This window comes from Halichoerus grypus, chromosome 4 (genome assembly GCF_964656455.1).
Source record: "Halichoerus grypus chromosome 4, mHalGry1.hap1.1, whole genome shotgun sequence".
NCBI classification, from domain to species: Eukaryota; Metazoa; Chordata; class Mammalia; order Carnivora; family Phocidae; genus Halichoerus; species Halichoerus grypus.
Window position 1 is genome coordinate 86030120 of NC_135715.1, and position 18684 is coordinate 86048803.

Here is an 18684-nt window from a genome sequence, read left to right on the forward strand (position 1 = left end):
AGGAGGACAGGTTACCTGTGTGTGTGCGTGTGTGTGTGTGTGTGCACTCTCTGGCGGGGGCAGCAGTGGCCAGGTTAACGTGGTAGGAGGGCTTGAGCTGGCCTGCATGTACGAGGGAGGTGGGAGATGGATGGGGCACCTGGCGGTACCTTGTCGTACACAGCCACCTGCAGAGAAAAGCCCAGGTGGTCGCTGAGGCCCTGCTTGTGGGCAATGTGTAGGCAGACTTCCCGAGATGTCGAGGCAGAGTCGACCATGACAGTCAGGCTCTCTCCAGTCACCAAGACAACATGGATCGGGATGTGCTTCTTGGACTTGACTGCCTGGGGACAGAGGAAGACTCAGGCCCTCCCTTGCATAGGGAGGCTGAGCCCAGGCATGACCCACAGGGACCACAGGCGCAGAAGGCACCACGAGAGGTGGAGGGGCCCAGAGGACGTGCTTCCTGCTGGCAGGTGCTGGAGGAGCCATGGGGGCTGGCGGCATCCCACACTGGTGGTCTCCCACCCTTGCTGGCCCCTACCTGCAGCTCCAGCCAGGTGGGGGGCTCTGTGCGCACTCGGTTGGCATAGGTGCGTTGCAGGCGCTCTGCACAGAAGGGCCCGTAGGCAGCTGGCCCTTTTTCAATGAAGTTCAGCAGATACTGGTGGGCGAGGGAGGGAAGGGGGAAGACACTGAGAACGGAGGCCACTTTCCACTTCCTGCCCAGACAGATTCTAAAAGTCATAATACTCATTGTAACTAAGCGAGGTGATGAATGTGGTAACTGACCTTATTGTGGTAATAATTTTGCAATATATACCTATATAAAATCACTACATTGTACACTTTAAATTTAAATCTGGAAAAAATAAAAATAAAATCATAATATTCAGTGTTGGCAAAAGTCTGTTGAGATGGGCACTCTCTCACACCATGAGAAGGAATATAAATTGGCACAGCATTTCTGAGGACCAATTTGTCACTATGTTTGAAGTAGTGCATAGTTGAAAAATGTGCATACTTTTTGACCCAATAATTCAGACCTGTCTCTATATATGGTGTGTATGGTGGTGAGCAACTGGAAGATGGGCCCTAAATGTCCATCAGCAAGTTAAATACTCCCTGGGATAGCCATATATAGATGGCATTTGGGAAAAGTTTACCCCATGAGAAGACACTTACGGAGGTAGGTGAAAAATGCAGGAGAGTCAATATTTAAAACATGTCTGACAAAATCTGTTGAAAATCTTTTTGCCTCACAGAGAGATTTTGTGAGGAGATGCAGCCTGGAAGAGTTTGCTGGTGTCTAGAGTGGCCCGGGTGCCCAGGGCAGACGGCCCCATGACCACGCCTCCTGCTGTCCCTGAAGGGACATGAGAGGAAGTGAGATTGTCTCTTGTCTGATCACAAGTACGACTGTAACACCACAAAAGGCCGGGGACAACAGAAGGTCCCTCTGGGTGTGGGGATGGCTTTTGTTCTCTTTTTAGACTGGCTGCATTTCCCACACATTACTCTTACAGTCAGAACCAAAGCTCTATTAGACAGCAAGGCCTGGGGCTTCAAGCACTCGGGAGCACCTGTCAACACCCCGCCTCCAGGTTTAGTTCTGAGGACTAGAGGGAGACGCGGTAGGCAGTCCCCAGTCAGTGCCCACTCCTGGGACACTTCTGTCTTTTCAACGCACATATCACCGACCACCTCACTGTCTCCTCAGAATAGCTGTCTTGGTGCCTGAGCCCAGACCTGAATAGGGGCAGGAAGGAGCCAGGTCCAGAGTCTTCTTTTAAAGATGGGGAAACTGAGGCCCAGAAGGCACAGCTGCCCACCGTGGCCTGCAGGGCTGGGATTTCTGGACCTGCTCGAGAGCCCAGAGCCAAGCCATGCTTGCTGTAACCCACCCCCCTTCAGCCCCTGCCCTGGGTCCTCCCCACCTTCATGAACCTCTCGGAGGGTGGGAAGCAGCCCAGGCAAAGGCTGAGCAGGATCCAGCCCCGGGCCAAGCTGCTTGTTTTGAAGTTCTCTGACAGCTGCTTGCAGATCTGGCAGTAAATCTCATCCCTGAAAGACACACACCGCTGGGAGGCCAGGCTGGGGGCTGGCTCTGGGTGAGGAGACAGAGGTGCCTGGGCACACAGCTCCTTCTGTGCCCCTGGGTGGGGCTGTGTACACATGGTGACCTCCAGTCTCCTCAACTCCAACTGCCTTTGCTGGGCTCCCCTGCAACATCCCTGGCCCACCCTGGACCCTGTCATCTCCCAGGACTGTGCCACCTCCAATGTTTTTCCAGGGCTCTATGCACCCACTCTCACTGGACCTCATTTTCTACCTCATCCCTTGGGCCTTTGCTCCCTCCTTCACCCGCTCTGTTCACAACACCCTGGCCCTCCAGCTGAGGGGTGCGGCTGCAGGGAGTGCCCAGGGGTCTCCAGTCAGGCCCTGCCCCCAGTGGCCCCACCCAACCCAATCTGATCCTTTCCTCAAGTTCACTGTCATCTCCAGCCTTCTCCATCACCTTGAGGCTCAGTCCCTCCCCCACCCCTCAACGCAGCCATCCCTCCAACTACAGAGAGGAGTGGAGATTCCATGGAGAATCCCTCGACTCCTCCCCTCCTGACCAGTTCCCATTCGTACAGGCTCATGAGCCTCTCTTCTCTGCCTTCTCTTGGGGAGGGGGCTCTCCTGGGTCCCTCCTGCTGACCCAAGCCTCTATCATCTTATACAAGGGTCCTGTTAGCCCCTCCAACCTCAACATATCCAGAGGCCAGCATCTTTCTCCTAATTACTCAGTGGTGATGATTCTCAATGTTTAACAACCAACTCTCCTAGGGAAAAAGCTCTGATTTGTTGCATTTGCCAATTTCTATGGTGTAAATATTCCCACCAATGCCAGTTTCAAGCTACTAACACGATGTCACTGAACACAGAGTTGGGAAGAGATGTTTACCATCGCTCTCATGGGCCAGTACAGTCAGCTCTAGCCACTTCCTCTTTTGGCAGTCTCTACAGGTACCACCATCAACCATTTCACTCAAATTGGAAGTCTGGAAGCCCTCATGACTCCTCCCATCAGCCAGCCACCTACCATCTGTCTCCTGGATATTTTCTCTGTCCCCCTTTCTCTGTTCCCGCTCCCTAGGCCATCCCTCATCAGCTTTCTTGGGACCTCTGCAGCAGCCCTCTCCTGGCCTCCCACCCCCTGGCTCTATCCCTCCATGTCATTGCCAGGAAGACCTTTCTGGAATTCAAATATAATCATGGTCTTCCCTTCCCTTTCTTTTTTTTTTTTTTTTAAATATTTTATTTATTTATTTATTTGACACAGAGAGAGAGAGAGCAGGAGAGCACAAGCAGTGGAAGCTGCAGAGGGAGAGGGAGAAGCAGACCCCCTGCCGAGCATGGAGCCTGATGTGGGGCTCGATCCCAGGACCCTGGGATCATGACCTGAGCCGAAGGCAGTCGCTTAACCAACGGAGCCACCCAAGCACCCTGGTCTTCTCTTTCTTAAAACTTTTCCTTACTGTTCCTAGAATTGAATTCAAACTCCATGCCCCAGCAGTGACAGACCACTTGGAATTCCAGACCCTCAGGCTATTTCAGGATTCTGTGACCCTGTTCACCTTCTCCCTTTGTCTGGTGAACACCCTTCCTCCTTCCCACCCCACCCAGCCTAGGAGGGCATTATGACTAGTCCTTCGTTCTCTCACTGGACCCCCATCTTAGCATAAGCAGTTATTGTGGGTATCTGGCTTCTCCCATGCTCCCCACTGAAGAATGAGCTCCCAGAGGACAGAGACCTGTTGCCCTCTTCTCTGCATCCCCAACCCTCAGGATAAGGCCGGGCCCTGAGCAGGTACTTGATAAATGCTTATTGCAATTTGCAACAACATGAATGGAGCTAGAGAGTACTATGCTAAGCAAAATAAGTTAGTCAAAGACAAATACCATTTAATTTAATCAATATGTGGAATTTAAGAAACAAAACAGATGAACAGAGGGGGAAGAAAAAGAAAGGCAAAACAGAAAACAGACTCAACTATAGAGAACAAATGGAATGTTGCTAGAGGGGAGGTGGGTGGGAGGATGGGCTAGATGGGTGATAGGTATTAAAGAGTGTAGTTGTTGTGATGAGCACCGGGTGTTGTATATACATGATGAATTGCTAAACTCTACACCTGAAATTAATATTACACTGTATGTTAACTAACTGGAATTTAAATAAAAACTTGAAAAAAAAAAAAAACCATTTATTGAATGGGTGGCTGGATGTGGAGTGGCCATTTGCTTTGTCTTGGAATCTGACTAAGACCCCAGAGCCAAGGACAAACAGATGATAATGCTCAACACTCTAAAGAGATACATTCTTGTAGAATTTATCAGATGGCAGAACCAGTCTAGCTACTGACATCTCCTGCATAAGAGAAGATGAAAAATTTGAAAGGCGATTCCTGAAAGGGACTTCATGGAAGTAGAGAAATCTTTGGCCCATCTCTATTCCCTCCAAGTGATGCAGAGCTGGGGAGACCCCAGGAAAACTGTTAATAGAGATGGGGCTGTCTGCCAGAGAGAGATCCATCTCACTCCCTATCTGAGGTATACTGAACCCCAGAAGCCCATTGGTCTACTCCAGGGTACTGGTATGGGGCACAATGACAGAGTTCTTAAGAGTACTTGACTTATGTATGCCCCAGAGACACAAGTTAGGGGCCTCTATGAACAAGAGACTAGCATCTGATTCCCCCCTAATTCTAAGCTACCCCTGATGGGAGAGAGAACAGACAGGAGCCGGGAGTTACACTTGGTGCGGCAAGCATGGAAGGGCTTTCTGTTGACTAAGAGGATGCCATAGGAGAAGCTGGGACTCAGGCATCTTGATGGGATCCCACACAAACAGGCTCTTCCAGAAGAGCCCAGCACTAAGAGGCTGTGGTATGTTCAATTAGGGGCTAGATTTGAGAGCAAGTCTCAGTGGATCACTGAAAGTGTCAGCCCCAGCTAGAGGACAGCACGGTGTGTAAGTGCCTTTAGAGGTATCTGAAGAACCCACAGTGCATCTCATTTGGACACAGCTTATACATGCCTGCCATCTTGGAGGATATGGCGGCCAGTGAGGATTAACATGAGAGAACTACCAATAGAACTAAGTTAGAAGAGTTGCCAGGTTGGTGTCACACAGGCAGCTAAAACTGGGGTAGAAACCCTACAGCCTTATTGGCTTGAACAACCAGAGGACAGAGTTTGGGGTGCCCAAACCCAGCAGTTGAAAGTGAGAAGGGAAATCCTGGAAAGAAGAGAACCAGAAAAGAAGAGTTCTCAATTTTGCATATAAAATCTTCCTAAATTTCTGGCTGGCCCCTGATCTACACATGTGTGGGGCAGACTCCAGGAATCCCAGCAAAGGCTAAAATAACTGACCATGGATTCCATCTGCTGCTCACTACAGGGAGACAAAGTTTGAATCCAGCCAAGGTAACTGCCTGTCAAAACAAAAGTCAGGGGCGCCTGAGTGGCTCAGTCGTTAAGCATCTGCCTTCGGCTCAGGTCATGATCCCAGGGTCCTGGGATCGAGCCCCACATCGGGCTCCCTGCTCCGCGGGAAGCCTGCTTCTCCCGCTCCCACTCCCTCTGCTTGTGTTCCCTCTTTCGCTGTGTCTCTCTCTGTGAAATAAATAAATAAAATCTTTAAAAAAACAAAAAAAAAACAAAAAAAAACAAAAGTCAACACTCTTCGAAAGAATATAACAGATTCAGAGTCTCTAAACATATCATCCTCAGTGTCTCGGATATAACCCAAAAGTAATATAATTATGAGGGAATAACAGTCCAGTACTAGATGTGTGAGGAAACAGAAAAACACGACCATTCTCAAGAGGAAAGGCAGTCAATGGGAACTGACCCCAAGATGACTTAGATATTGGATTTAGCAGAAAAGGTTTTAAAACTACCATCACTGCTCAAGGACACAAAGGACACTATGCTCATAGTGAATGAGTGAACAGGAAATCTTGGCAGAGAAATAGAAACTATAAAAAGAACCAAGTGCAAACTCTAGAACTAAAACATATAACATCTGAAATTAAAAAAAAAAAAATGTTATCTGGGTATAGCAGCAGACTAGGGTAGTTAAGACAAAGACCAGTTAATCTGAAGATAGATCAATAGAAATTATCCAATCTAAAGAACAGAGAGGAAAGAAAAGAAAGAGGAACAGACCCTTAGGGACCTAAGGGATGATATCGAAGAAGACTCTTACATATGTTTAATTAGAATTCAAAAGACAAGAGAGAGAGAGAGAATAAAATAGAAAAAAGTATCTGAAAAACTAATGGCCAAAATTTCCCAAATTTGGTAAAAAAAAAATAACCCAAAATATTTAAACCCCTAAAATATAGTAGTCTGTTTTTCAAAGCAGTATACATATTTCTTAAAATTTATATGAAAAGACAATTCCTGGGGCCCCTGGGTGGCTCAGTCATTAAGCAGCTGCCTTCGGCTCAGGTCATGGTCCCAGGGTCCTGGGATCGAGCCCACATCGGGCTCCCTGCTCTGTGGGGAGCCTGCTTCTCCCTCTCCCACCCCCCACCCCCGCTTGTATTCCCTCTCTTACTGTCTCTCTCTCTCTCTCTGTCAAATAAATAAATAAAATCTTTAAAAAAAAAAAAAGAAAAGACAGTTCCTGTAAAGCAATACATATATAATATAAATGAGGAATTTACTCATTTACAGGGCCCTGCATAAAAGCCTATTATAAAATGAATCACTACCCCATGATAAACCTGTTCTCCTAAAACTCGCTTTACCCATGGGTTTTAACACAGAGCCAAGTGGAGAACTCTTAATGGTTATGATATCTATTGTACTCAGGCCTAGGCTGTAGGCCCCAGGACAGGGAGCAGGGAGAGGACAGGCTGTCTTAGGGGGCAGGCAGAGGAGGAGGCTGTGGCCATGGACTGAGAGCCAGTGAGGGGTTCTGATGTTCTACATGGAGGTGAGGTGGGAATGGGGACTGACCTGAGGTTAGGCCGCAGGATAGCATAGCCCACAATGAAGTGCACCTTCTCCAGGTTGGACATGGGTTGGTCTGTGATAGGGCCATCAGGCTCAAATGCTTCCTCTCCAATATTCAGCTGGCTGGTTACCTTGAAACCCAAAGGAGGCGGTCAGGAGAGCTGTGATGCTCCCCATTTGCAAAGGAGGAAAACAGGTGCAAGGAGGGAAGCAAAAGCTTGGGATCCTGTCGCAGGCCAACAGCAGGGCTGGAAGCAGACTAAAGCCCCCTTACCCTGGGCTCACCTGGCCTGTGATCCTGGAGGACCGCTTTAGCTTCATGGAGGAGATATCCTTGCTCCCTCTGTCCCTGCGGCTGGGCCTCTGCAGATGGAGACAATTCCTGAGGGAAGTTGTGCCAGGACGGTACTTTGATGATGCTGCTGACCCCACAGTCACCTAGACAGAGCTAATGTCCACCTCTCCCAGCCATTTCCTGGCCCAATTTACAAAGCCGCGTGCAGCCCTGCATCTTGGCTGAGCTTTGCAACACTTAGAGATGTGCATCCTCCTCTTCCCTTCTGGGTCAGGAAACAGAGGCAAGGGGAGGTGAGAGACTTCCTAAAACTACTCACATAACCAGCTCTCGGGGAGGGCTCAGGACCATTCTAATTCCAAAGCCTTACCTCTTGCCAGTAAAGCCCTCCAAGGTAGGGCCGGCTCTGAGCCCAGGTGCCCAGGACAGCCCTGGGCCCTGGTCATGCTCAGTGAAAATTTCATGATTTGGAATACCCTCTGCCCCCTGTAAGGTGGGAGCTCGGAGCTCTGCCAGAGGATCAGAAGAATCTAAGCTTCAAGGCCTGCGCTGGGTGGGGTGGTGGGGCTTGTCCCCAGCTATTAGGATCTGTTGGTCTCCTGAGGCAGGAGTCCCACCTTGTCCTGAGGGCATCATGAGAAGTTGCTGCCAAAATTAGAGCTCAGTGTGGAACTGGGCTTGGGTTGGGATCAGTGGGGTTGGGGTTTGGGGTAGAACTGGTTTGCCACACAGGGATAGACTGCAAAATACCCTAGCTGGCAGGTGAGGGTGGGCAAGGCTGGCTCTGCTCACTGCTCCTGTGGGAGGCACACAGCAGGTGCTTAATAAATGTGCGTAGGAAGAAAAACTTGAGATGTGACTTCTGGGAGGCCAGTCCTGCTTCTCCCTGTGCTCACCCTCCAGAGGTGCAGAGTGGCTGGACCACCACCCAGGGTCCTGAGTGGCCCCCAGTGATCCGCGTCCTCCGGCATTTCTACCCACCACAGTATGTGACTTATGAGACTAGGCATTGCAGCTTCCTCTCTTAGTTCACTTAGTCTGAGGAAGTCCAACTGTGAGAACGCTGGGGCAGCCTTGTGGAGAGGCAAGACCTGAGGCCTCCTGCCAGCAGCTATGTTAGGGAGCCATCTTGGAAGTAAGTACTGGAGCCCTGGTCCAGCCTGGAGAGATAGCAGCCCTGTCCGTGGCCTGACTGCAATCTTAGGACAGACCCTGAGCCAAGACAACCAGCTAAGCCACTCTTCACCCTCAGAAACTGTGTGAAAGAATACGTGTACTGTTTCAAGCTGTTAAATTGGGGGGGGGGGGGGAGGTAATTTGTTACCCAGCAATAGATAACGAATATGTTCTGCAAAGCCAATGTTTCTAGAGATCCGGGGTCAGGGCTTAACTTGGGCAACTTCCCACATAACTCCTGGACCAAGTCTGGCCATGTGATCTCAAGCTGCAGACTTCCTTAGATTTCTATGCAGTTAGTCTGCACACAGGGCCCTGCAGGTGTCTGAGCGGAGTCCCAGACACTGGATGTATGGGGTGCTGTGATATTGTGATTTATAGTAAGAAATAAATATTTGGTCTTCATTCCCATTCCCGGCACAGAGCTCCTGAAACCCTTGGAATTTCCTGCAAATGAGGCAGGCTGAGAAACACCTAAGAATGGGTGCTGGTTGTCAGCGGAACCAACCCTGTGATTGGGGGATTGGAACTTCCAGTCCCCTCCCTCCCACCTCCACCTCTGGGGAGTGGAGAGGGGCTAGAGATTGATCACCAAGGGCCAATGATTTATTCTTCCTGCCTATGTAATGAAGCCTCCCTAAAAACCCAAAAGGATGGAGTTCAGAGAGCTTCGGGTTGGTGAACGCGTGGAAATTTCAGGAGAGTGGCACGCTGGGAGAGGGGATGCAAGCGCCACCTTCCTTTCCCCAAACCTTGCTCTATGCATCTCTTCCATCTGGCTGTTCTTGGTTATATCCTTTTATAATAAACTGGTAATCTAGTAATTAAAGTATTTCCCTGAATTCTGTGAGTTGCTCTAGCAAATTAATCAAACCCAAGGAGGGGGTCATGGGAACCCCTGATTTGTAGCCTGTGGGTCAGAAACACAGGTGGCAACCCGGACTTGCGACTGGTATCTGAAGTGGGGGGTCGTCTTGTAGGACTGAACCCTTAGTCCGGGATCGGACACTGCCTCCAGGTCGATAGCGTTCCAGGTGAGTGGAATTGTGGCACACCCAGCTGGTGTTGGAGAACTGCTTGGTGTGGGGAAAACCCCCACACATTGGGACTGGTGTCAGAATTATAGGCCGTCCTGGGGGTCCTGCTGCTGGCGGTCCTAGTGCTGTCACTGCTGTGTAATTCCCTTGAACGATTCTTGGTGAGTTCCATTAAGATGACATCATGAAACTGAGGCCTTGGGAAGGACTTCTGACCAAAAGTGAATGTGAATGAACCTTCCATCAGAGGGCAGGATAGAGCACAGGCCAAGAACGGGGTCTTTGAATTCACTAGAATGGATTCAAAGCCCAGTTCTGTCACACTCACTCACTGTGATCTGGGGACAAGTCGCTTCACTTCTCGGCTTCTTTCGCTGTAATAAACTTACTAATCCCTACTTCATAGGGTTGGCTCCCCTGGGGATTAACTGAAGAGGGAACTGGCACACAGCATGCCATCTGTCAGTAACAACACCGGTTGTTACCACTGTTCTGTGCGTTTGAATCCCGTTGAAGTCAAACCTACAACCCAGAGCCTGGAAGGCCCATTTTGATACTGACTGTTATCACTCAGAAACTCCTGGGCATCATGCCTGACTCATGAGTTCCTGAGCGCGAGTCAGGTTTAGTGCTGATGCTCACTCCACATCTTGCCCACTTCAGGTCCAGCTTCCACGGGGCCCTGCCCTGCCCCGGCCCCCTCACACCACGCACCTGTGTAGACCCACAGTGCTGTGGAGACTGGGTGCTGTTCTTTCTGCCCAGGGTGTCGTGGATCTGCCGCATCACTGAGCTGCCATGCAGGCCGTTCCTGGCAAAAAGCACTGGCTCTGGAAGGTCACCCATGAACCTCAGGATGATGCTCCACACGGCCAGGGCGGCCTGGGGAAACGGAGACAGGGGGCTCAGCTGGAACGCAGCTAGCAGTCCGGGGCCCACAGCGATCCCTTCCCTTCCTCATTGCCTCTGACCCAGGGGGAGGCCTGAGCCACTAGAAGCCAGAGAACCACTGGGTACCGAGCAGTCGGCTTCATCCTCATGGTAGAGCAGTGGGTAGCGCAGGGGCCGCCGGATGTGCGTGTGGCTGGCCGATTTCTGGAAGTAGGTTGCAGCAAACCTGGGGAAGGTGTATTCGGCCAGGCCGTCCGTGTCGTCCTCAGACTCCTCCACCATGGGGACGGTGTCCAGGTCAACCTCGGGCAGCTTCTGGGTCCCTGCTTCCAGGTCCTACGTGCCAGTGAGAGGGAGGGTCAGGGGTCAGCTGTCCCTTCAGATGCTAGCCAGCAGGGTGTGCCTCTCTGGGGGCCAGGGAGCCCCAAGACAGGTCTGTCTGATTATCGGCTGGGTGCGGCATGAACCACGCCCCCTTGTGTCTGAGACCTCTTCCACCACCTCACCAGGTCAGTGGGCCCCTGCTGGGCAGTTCCTCTTGCAGAAGTGGTCTCAGCTGCCCCGACTGCACGGCGTGTGTGTGTGTGTGTGTGTGTGTGTGTGTGTCTCGGTCACTGGGTCTCAGGGCCCAGAGCTGAGTGTGGTGAAAGCCCGGGGACCTGCTCCAGTCCGGCCCTCCCCTCCCCTCCTGCCCCCACTCCCTCCGTCAGACCCCGCTGCCAGTGCCCCTTAGCTTTCAGCGTTCATCAGCCCCCACATCACATACTGCAGAGCAGCTGCGGCCGGGTGCTCTGAGAGGGGGTCAAACACGCTGTGGGAAATGCTGCCTGGTTGAAAGCCCCACAGCATTTGCACGTTAAAGGTTCTAGGAAGTCTCCTAGGTAAGAAACCTGCTTAACTTGAAAGGGTCTGGCCACAGAAACTCATGCACCCCTTTTCCTTGCTTGCTCACCCAGGACCGCAGGACACACTTCACCACCTCTTCTGTCAGCTCCCCTAACCCCCCAGCCGAGCCTTGACTTCTCAGTGAGCCTGGAGGCTGACTGCGGTCAGGCACTGAGCGGCGTCCTCCATCCCCTGCCAGGCCGGACCCCTGAATGACAGGGCCCATCTTACCTCAAAGCGCTGTGGGGCCTGGCCCTCCTGCCCACCGACCATGGAAGGGAGGAAACCGAACACTTGCTCCACCATCTCCGTGTCCGTGACAGTGTCGTAGATGGACTGCCGTTTCCGGGTGGGGAGAGCACTTTGGCTCTTCTGCTCTTCAGCGGGGATGGCCAGAGGCCCCTGCATATATGCCCCATGGAGCAAGGTTACCACAGGCCCGGCGGAGGCAAGCACCTCACTGAACCTCCTCCTGATGTGATTTGTTCAAATCAGTAAGTTTTCCTCTAAAATCCTAGAATTTAATAACTAGCATGACTAGAGATCAACCACCCTGGGCTTTTCATTTCCCATGGAGAATCAGAGGTCCAGAGAAGGAAGGCTGCCTGACATGGTCCCTGAGCTACTGCCTCAAACCCCAGGGGCCCCCAGAACCTAGCTGCCCACCTAGTCCCTTCACTCAAAGTGCACCAAGGCTCCACTAGGACAGGTCCCTGGGCCTGTACTAACTAGCGCACAGGTGAGGCTGATTTGTGGTCTGGGGCTACCCGGGAGCAGAAGCCTGCTGTGGACGTGTCTGAGGGTCTGATGTCTTACTTGTCCTGGCCACTGCACTAGTAATGTGCTCAGCAGACCCAACTTTCATCCCTAGAGCAGGCGTAGACTTCATCCTAGCCTTTTCCTTATCAGTTTCCAAATGAGCGAGTACTGAGGAAAGAGGTTGATTCTCGGGTGCTCGCTAGAGGAAAGGGAATCACGAGAGTGAAATTTCAAAATTCAGGGATGTGCACCTTGCGCCACTGCCCTGCTCCCTGCCCGTCAGCCTCTCCTGCCCAGACACTCACAGACTCCTCTTGGAATTTCTCTACCCTAGAAGTGTCATGCCACGGCCCAGTCACCCAGGGGCCTTTGCCCTCCTCCACGGAGCTGTGGTCCCCCATAGCTCATCTGGCCCTGGTTTCCTATGTCGTTCAGGGAGGGATCAAGGCGTTCAGTTTCCAGGTTTCAGGCATAAGACCATCCTGCTGACACGATGCCTCTTCTATGTCACATCCCGCATGCTCCTGGGGGTGACCTAGATGTCCCAGACGGCCTGAGGACCTGCTGCAGTCATAACTTTGGACGTGGAGGAGATAGGAGTGTCTGGTGAGAGCTCTATGTCGCTGCTCATCCCTCCTGACTGCCTTCCTGCTATGGGCCCCAGTCAGCCCTCACCGGCCTAAGAGGGCACTGACCACCTACACTGGCTTTCTGCTGCCGGAAGTTCCGCCGGGCAGCCATGCCCCTGGCATGCGCCTGTATGACCACCACTGCCTTCCTCTTGGCCTGGACTTGCTGGCGCACAAGGTAGCCCCTGCATAGTGCCTGCAACTGGACCATCCTCTGCCACATGGTCTGGTACTGCTTTGCCAGCAGCTGGCTCCGGACAATGGCCTGCAGGCGCTCAAAACCCAGGAGGATCTGTGGAGGCAAGAGGGACAGATGCTCAAAAGGAGGCCTGGGCCCAGCAGGGCAAAGAGCATGGAGAAGGCCTTCCCAAAGGGACAGAGAGAAAGAGAGGCAAGTCATACACCCCAGGAGACCTCACAAATTAGCTTCACAGTTATCTGCTTCTTGGCAAAGCGCTAGTGCTAAAATTTTATGCACCTACAAGCATGAGCATATTAAGTGAGTTATTACTTGCAAAGCACTTAGAACAGTCCTTGGCATGCAAATAAGTGCTAAATAAGTATTGTTAAATGGCATAGACAATAAAGTGCTCTCCTGGTGGCCAGTGATTAGAGAACTGGTTTGGATGTCACATGGGTGATGGGATTCCAGGGGCCTTGCTTATCACACCTAAAGCTAAGTCCAGCCAAATTGTCAGAAGCTAGTGCACCTGTGTGGAGGTCTATGGCTGGCTTCATTAAGCTAATCTCTGGGATCTTTAAAATAAAGAGGAAATAATAAATTGATAAACACCCACTTCTATGCTGCAAACATGCTTTGGGGCACAGCAGTCCGTGATCCCCTGGACGAGTCTTGCTGGCTTCTCAAAGACCAACCCATTGGGTGCTGGGGGTGTGGGGTCATGCTTCATCCTATAAGCTTGGAAGTTATACAGACCTGCATCCAAATCCCAGCTCTACTGATTACTAGCTGTGTGCTCCTGGGAAAATTATTTAATCTCTCTATGCCTCGACCTTATTGACACATGGGGTTGGTTTAACAATAAATAAAACAATGCATGCAAAGGAACGGTTCTAAGTAGCCTTTCAGTCCATGTCAGCTGCTATTACATCCTTGTGAGCACAGTACATGGACAGGCCTGGGGTCAAATTTCAAAATGCAAGGATGTGCATCTTGTTGCTGTTCCCCTGTTCCCTGCCCTTCAGCCTCTCCTGTCCAGACCCTCAAAGGCTCCTCTTGGTATTTCTCTGGCCCCAAAGTATCATCCCACAGCCCAGTAACCAGGGGTCTTCACTCTCCTCCACAGAACTGTAGCCTCTCATAGCTCATCTGGTTCTAGTTTCTTGAGCCTGGTTTTCTGGCCTTGGTTTGCTGATGTGACCACTGCATGTCCCAACCACAGTCACATCAGTGACAAAGGCAAGTGGTCAAGTGAGGCCCAATAGAGCGTGGTTAAGGTTGCTCTGGTTCATTTGTTGAGCAGACACTCATTAGCAGTGCCTGTGGTCAAGAAAAAAATCAGAAGAGCTTGAAAGAGAGAATAATCCATCAACCTACTTTGTTGGCTGCAAATTGAGAAAAGACAATCATTATGTGATTTCAGAGCAGGCCATCTCATTCTAGCTCTGGAGATGCCCAAAATTCTGTAAGAGAACACACTGAAGCCCGCAAACCGTGTGACCTGAGATGATGCTAAACAGTGTGTGGCGGGCTGAGGGCTGGTCGTTTGAAGTCTGTTGTGATGAGTTAGTGATCTGATCCTCCCTGCCTGAGCTCTCATATTCACATGAACCAACTTTCAGCTGGAGCAGCCTCCCTAGTGAGTTCTCTCACCTGCTTGAAGTTCCGCCTGCTGTAGTAGCCTCTCCACCCAGCCTGGAGGGTCACGGCTGCCCGCCTCTGCCTCAGGAACTCCCTCCTAGAAGGGAAATGCAAGTCCGAATGTGTGTGTAACAACCTCAGACATTTCAAAGCCTTTGGGGGGAAAATGATTTGAAGGGAAGAGGGATAATGAAATGTTGGGGAAAATGAACACATACATTATTTCTTTCCCAAAAGCCTTTTTTTTTTTTTTAAGATTTTATTTATTTATTCATGAGAGACAGAGAGAGAGAGAGAGACAGAGGCAGAGGGAGAAGCAGGCTCCCCGCGGAGCAGGGAGCCCGATGCGGGACTCGATCCCAGGACCCTGGGATCACGACCTGAGCCGAAGGCAGACGCTTAACCGACTGAGCCACCCAGGCGTCCCATCCCAGAAGCCTTTACAAACCAAAGACACACATGTTAACTTTAATCTATTGCCAACTACTCAAATTTGTGAATTAGGACAGTCCAGTTTTTAGAGCAATCAGGAAATTTTTCCTCACTCCTTCCAAAGATCTATGAAAGGATAAAACTCATTTCCAACTTTTTACTCCTTGCCAAACTTTTCCTGATCCTCTGGCCAGTAGCCCAGGTATCTGCTGGGAACTAGGTCAGAATCCCAGGACCAGGGCTCCTCTCTGGAGGCAGGTCAAGGCAGGAGGGCAGCCCCCCAGGTCCTGGTAGCTTGGCAGCTCCATCAGACAGCTCCCCTCTGTAGGGTGGAAAGTGGGCTGAATATGGAGAGGGTAACCTGAAACATGACCTCTGGGGAAGCGAGCTTGGTACATATAGATGTATCCTTTATCTCACACTTATCTGAGTTTCCTTATCACTGCTAATAATTTTTCAGGATATTTTCTTAGGCTTAGGACAGTAGATCTCAACCATATTAAAAAAATCATCTGGAGAAGTTCAATATTTATTGATGTCCGGGTCCTACCCATTCTGATTAAGTGAGAATCCTTGCTGATGGGTCTGGAGAATCTCTATCTCTCTTGCTCTATCTAATGTTTTTTGGTATATATATACACACACACACACAGTATAAATATCTCCCCAGATGATTCTAATATGAAGCTGAAGTAAATAATTATCTAAAATAAAGATAATCTGTCTCCTTTCTAATACTTATACCAGTGGTTCTCAAATGGGGGTGATTTTGCCCCCAGCCCCGGGGCACATTTGGCAGTGTCTAGAGATATTTTGGGTTGCTATGACTGGGGGATGGGGGAGGAGGATGCTACTGGCATCTCATGAGTAGAGGCCAGGAATGCTACTAAACATCCCATAATGCCCAGGACAGCCCTCACAACAAAGATTTATCTAATCCAAAATGACAACAGAGTTGAAGTTGAGAAATCCTATTTTTTTTATCTTTTCTTTAATATTCTAGTCTAACTGTATTGTCCAGAAGAACAGAACACTATCAATTATCAATGATGATCACTTCTGGGAAGACGGAGTAGGCATACTTTTTCCTATTTCTCCTGCTGACTACAACTAAAAACCCTGTACATTTATATGAAACAAACATAAGAAGACTCTGAAACGTGGAGAGAAGAAGGCAGGCCGGTTATGGATCTCAGATCCAAGGAGTGACACAGTGCTAACTTCTCTGGGTTTTCTTTTTACCTCATATTCCCCAGAGTAGGAGCTGAAGAAGTCAGCAATCCAGAAAGGACAATGGGGACAGAACAGAAAAGCCCCAAGGAAAGCCTTCTCTTTCTACCAAAAGGCTTAGGGAAGGGGAAGCTTAGCAAGACAAAACTTTTAAATAAAAGCCACTCTACTCCAGTGAAAAACCACAAAACAACTGTGGTCCTAGCCCCACTTATACCAAAAAATGCCAAGTGGGGAGCCTAGATTTCTGCCCTTGCCAGGGTCGTGTCAGAGAAGGCTAAGTGGGAAGCCATCCTTGATGAGTAGTAATGAGCCCATCTCTCACAGTGTCAATGGAGACCACTGGGGAATCCTGGACTTCCACAACCACTTGGCAGTAATGTGGTGCTCCTCCTCTCCATGCTGGAGTGGTGTCAGAGGAGACCCAGTGCAGAGGCAGGTCTTTCACCAGCCCCCAGTGATAAGAATGTCACTCTCCCGCTATGGTATCAGTAAAGGCCATATTGGGGTAGTAATAAGGCACTTATGGCCCTCCCAGCCAGGGTGATATCAGTGGAGGCCTACTGGGAAGCTAGAACTCCCACTCCCAGCCAGCAGTAAAAAGGGACCTCTACCTGCCTTGAGAGTCAGTAGAAGCCATGTGGAGAACTTGGATTCTCCCCCCATCTGACAGTAAATGGATGGCACCCCCACCTCCCCCTGCTAGAGTGGTGTCAGAGGAAGCCAGCTAAAACAGAACATTTAAACAAGACCCAGAGTTCTTATAATATAATAACCCAATTGTCCACATTTCAATCTAAAATCTCTTATCATATTAAGTAAGAACCAGGAAAATATTAACTTGAATGAGAAAAGACAAGCAACATATGCCAACACTGACAGAAATGTTAGCCATTATAAAAATGCTTCAATGAGCAGTTATAAACACACTTGAAACAAATGAGAAAATACAAAGTCTCAGTAAAGAAGTAAAAGACATAAAGTAGAACCAAATGGAACTGAAAAATATAATAACTGAAATAATAATAATAATAAAAACCCTCAGTGGATGGGTTTGGCAACAGATGGAGAGAAAAGAGGAAAGAATCAGTGAGCTTGAAGATAGAATGGTAGAAATTACCCAACCTGAAAAACAGAAAGAAAAGAGACCAAAATAAAGTGAATGGAGCCTCAGGCACCAGTAGGACTGTATCTAAATTTTTTTTTTTTTTTTTGTCATTGGAGTCTTAGGAAGAAAGGAGAAAGAGGCAGTGCTGAAAAAGCATTATAAGAAATAATGGCTTAAAAGCTCATAAATGTAGCAAAAGATATAAACATACAGATTCAAGAAGCTGAGCAAACTTCAGACAGGATAAATTCAACAAAGTCCACATCAAGATACCTCATGGTCAAACTTCGGAAAACTAAAGGCAAAAAATCTTGAAAGTAACAAGAGAGAAACAATACATTACTTTTGGGGCAAAATAATTCAGATTTCTCCTCACAAACCATGGAGCCCAGGAGTAAGTGGCACAATTATTTTCCAAGGACTGAGAGAAAAGAGCTGTTAACCCAGAATTTTATGTTACTGAAAATATCTTTCAGAGATGAAGGGGAAATAAAGACATTCTCAGATGAAGGAAAACTAAAAACACTAAGAGAATTGCCAATAGACCTATCCTAAAATAATAACTAAAGGAAGTTCTTTAAAGAGAAAGGAAATGATAAAAGAAACCTTGGAATGTCAGAAAGGAAGAAAGAAATAGTAAGCAACAATATGGGCAAATACAATAGGCTTTCCTCTCCTCTTGAGTTTTCTAAATCATGTTTGATGATTGAAGCAAAATTTGTAACACTAATGTTGTTCTAAATGTATGTAGAGGAAACATTTAAGGAAAATTATATTACAAATGGGAGAAGGTACACGGACATAAAGGGAGATAAAGTTTCTATGCTTCTCAAAGTGGTAAAATGATGACACTGGTAGACTGTCATAATTTGTGTATATATAATGTAATAGTAGAGCAACAGCTAAGAAAAGCTATAAAAAGAAATACACTCTAAAATACTATAAATAAATGAAAATGGAATTTTAAAAAATGTTTAGGTAATCCACAGTAAGGCAGGAAAAAGAAAACAGAGAAATGAAAAACAGAGAACAGAAAACAAAAAATAAAATGGCAGACTCAAGGTCTAATGTATAAATAATTACATTAAGCATAAAAAGCATAACTACACCAACTAAAAACCAGAGATTGGCTTAATAGATTTAAAAGCAAGACTGTCTATGACTTGAAATACAGGTTGAAAGTAAAAGGATGAAAGATATATATCTTGCAAATAGTAACCAAGATAAAACAGAAGTGGCTGTATTATTATCAGATAAAGTAGACTTCAGAGCAAAGAAAATAACCAGAGACGAAGGGGGACATTACATGATGATAAAAGGATAAATCCACCAAGAAGATATAGCAATCCTAAATGTGTATGTACCAAACAACACAGCTGAAAAATATATGAAGCAAAAAATGATAGAACTAAAATGAAAAACGGGCAAAT

General features: G+C 48.6%; 1 protein-coding gene across 1 annotated transcript in view; it reads right to left on the reverse strand.

The window, feature by feature from the left end:
• The window catches only part of MYO7B (myosin VIIB), a 68310-nt gene that overhangs the window by 15757 nt on the left and 33869 nt on the right, over nucleotides 1-18684 (reverse strand). The window contains exons 19-28 of the mRNA XM_078070021.1: nucleotides 14497-14581; nucleotides 12736-12954; nucleotides 11506-11676; nucleotides 10516-10725; nucleotides 10213-10380; nucleotides 7276-7353; nucleotides 6994-7121; nucleotides 1917-2043; nucleotides 524-643; nucleotides 150-323 (exon numbers count right to left, since the gene is read on the reverse strand). Coding sequence (XP_077926147.1) covers nucleotides 150-323; nucleotides 524-643; nucleotides 1917-2043; nucleotides 6994-7121; nucleotides 7276-7353; nucleotides 10213-10380; nucleotides 10516-10725; nucleotides 11506-11676; nucleotides 12736-12954; nucleotides 14497-14581 — 1480 coding nt within the window. The remainder of the gene's footprint in view (nucleotides 1-149; nucleotides 324-523; nucleotides 644-1916; nucleotides 2044-6993; nucleotides 7122-7275; nucleotides 7354-10212; nucleotides 10381-10515; nucleotides 10726-11505; nucleotides 11677-12735; nucleotides 12955-14496; nucleotides 14582-18684) is intronic.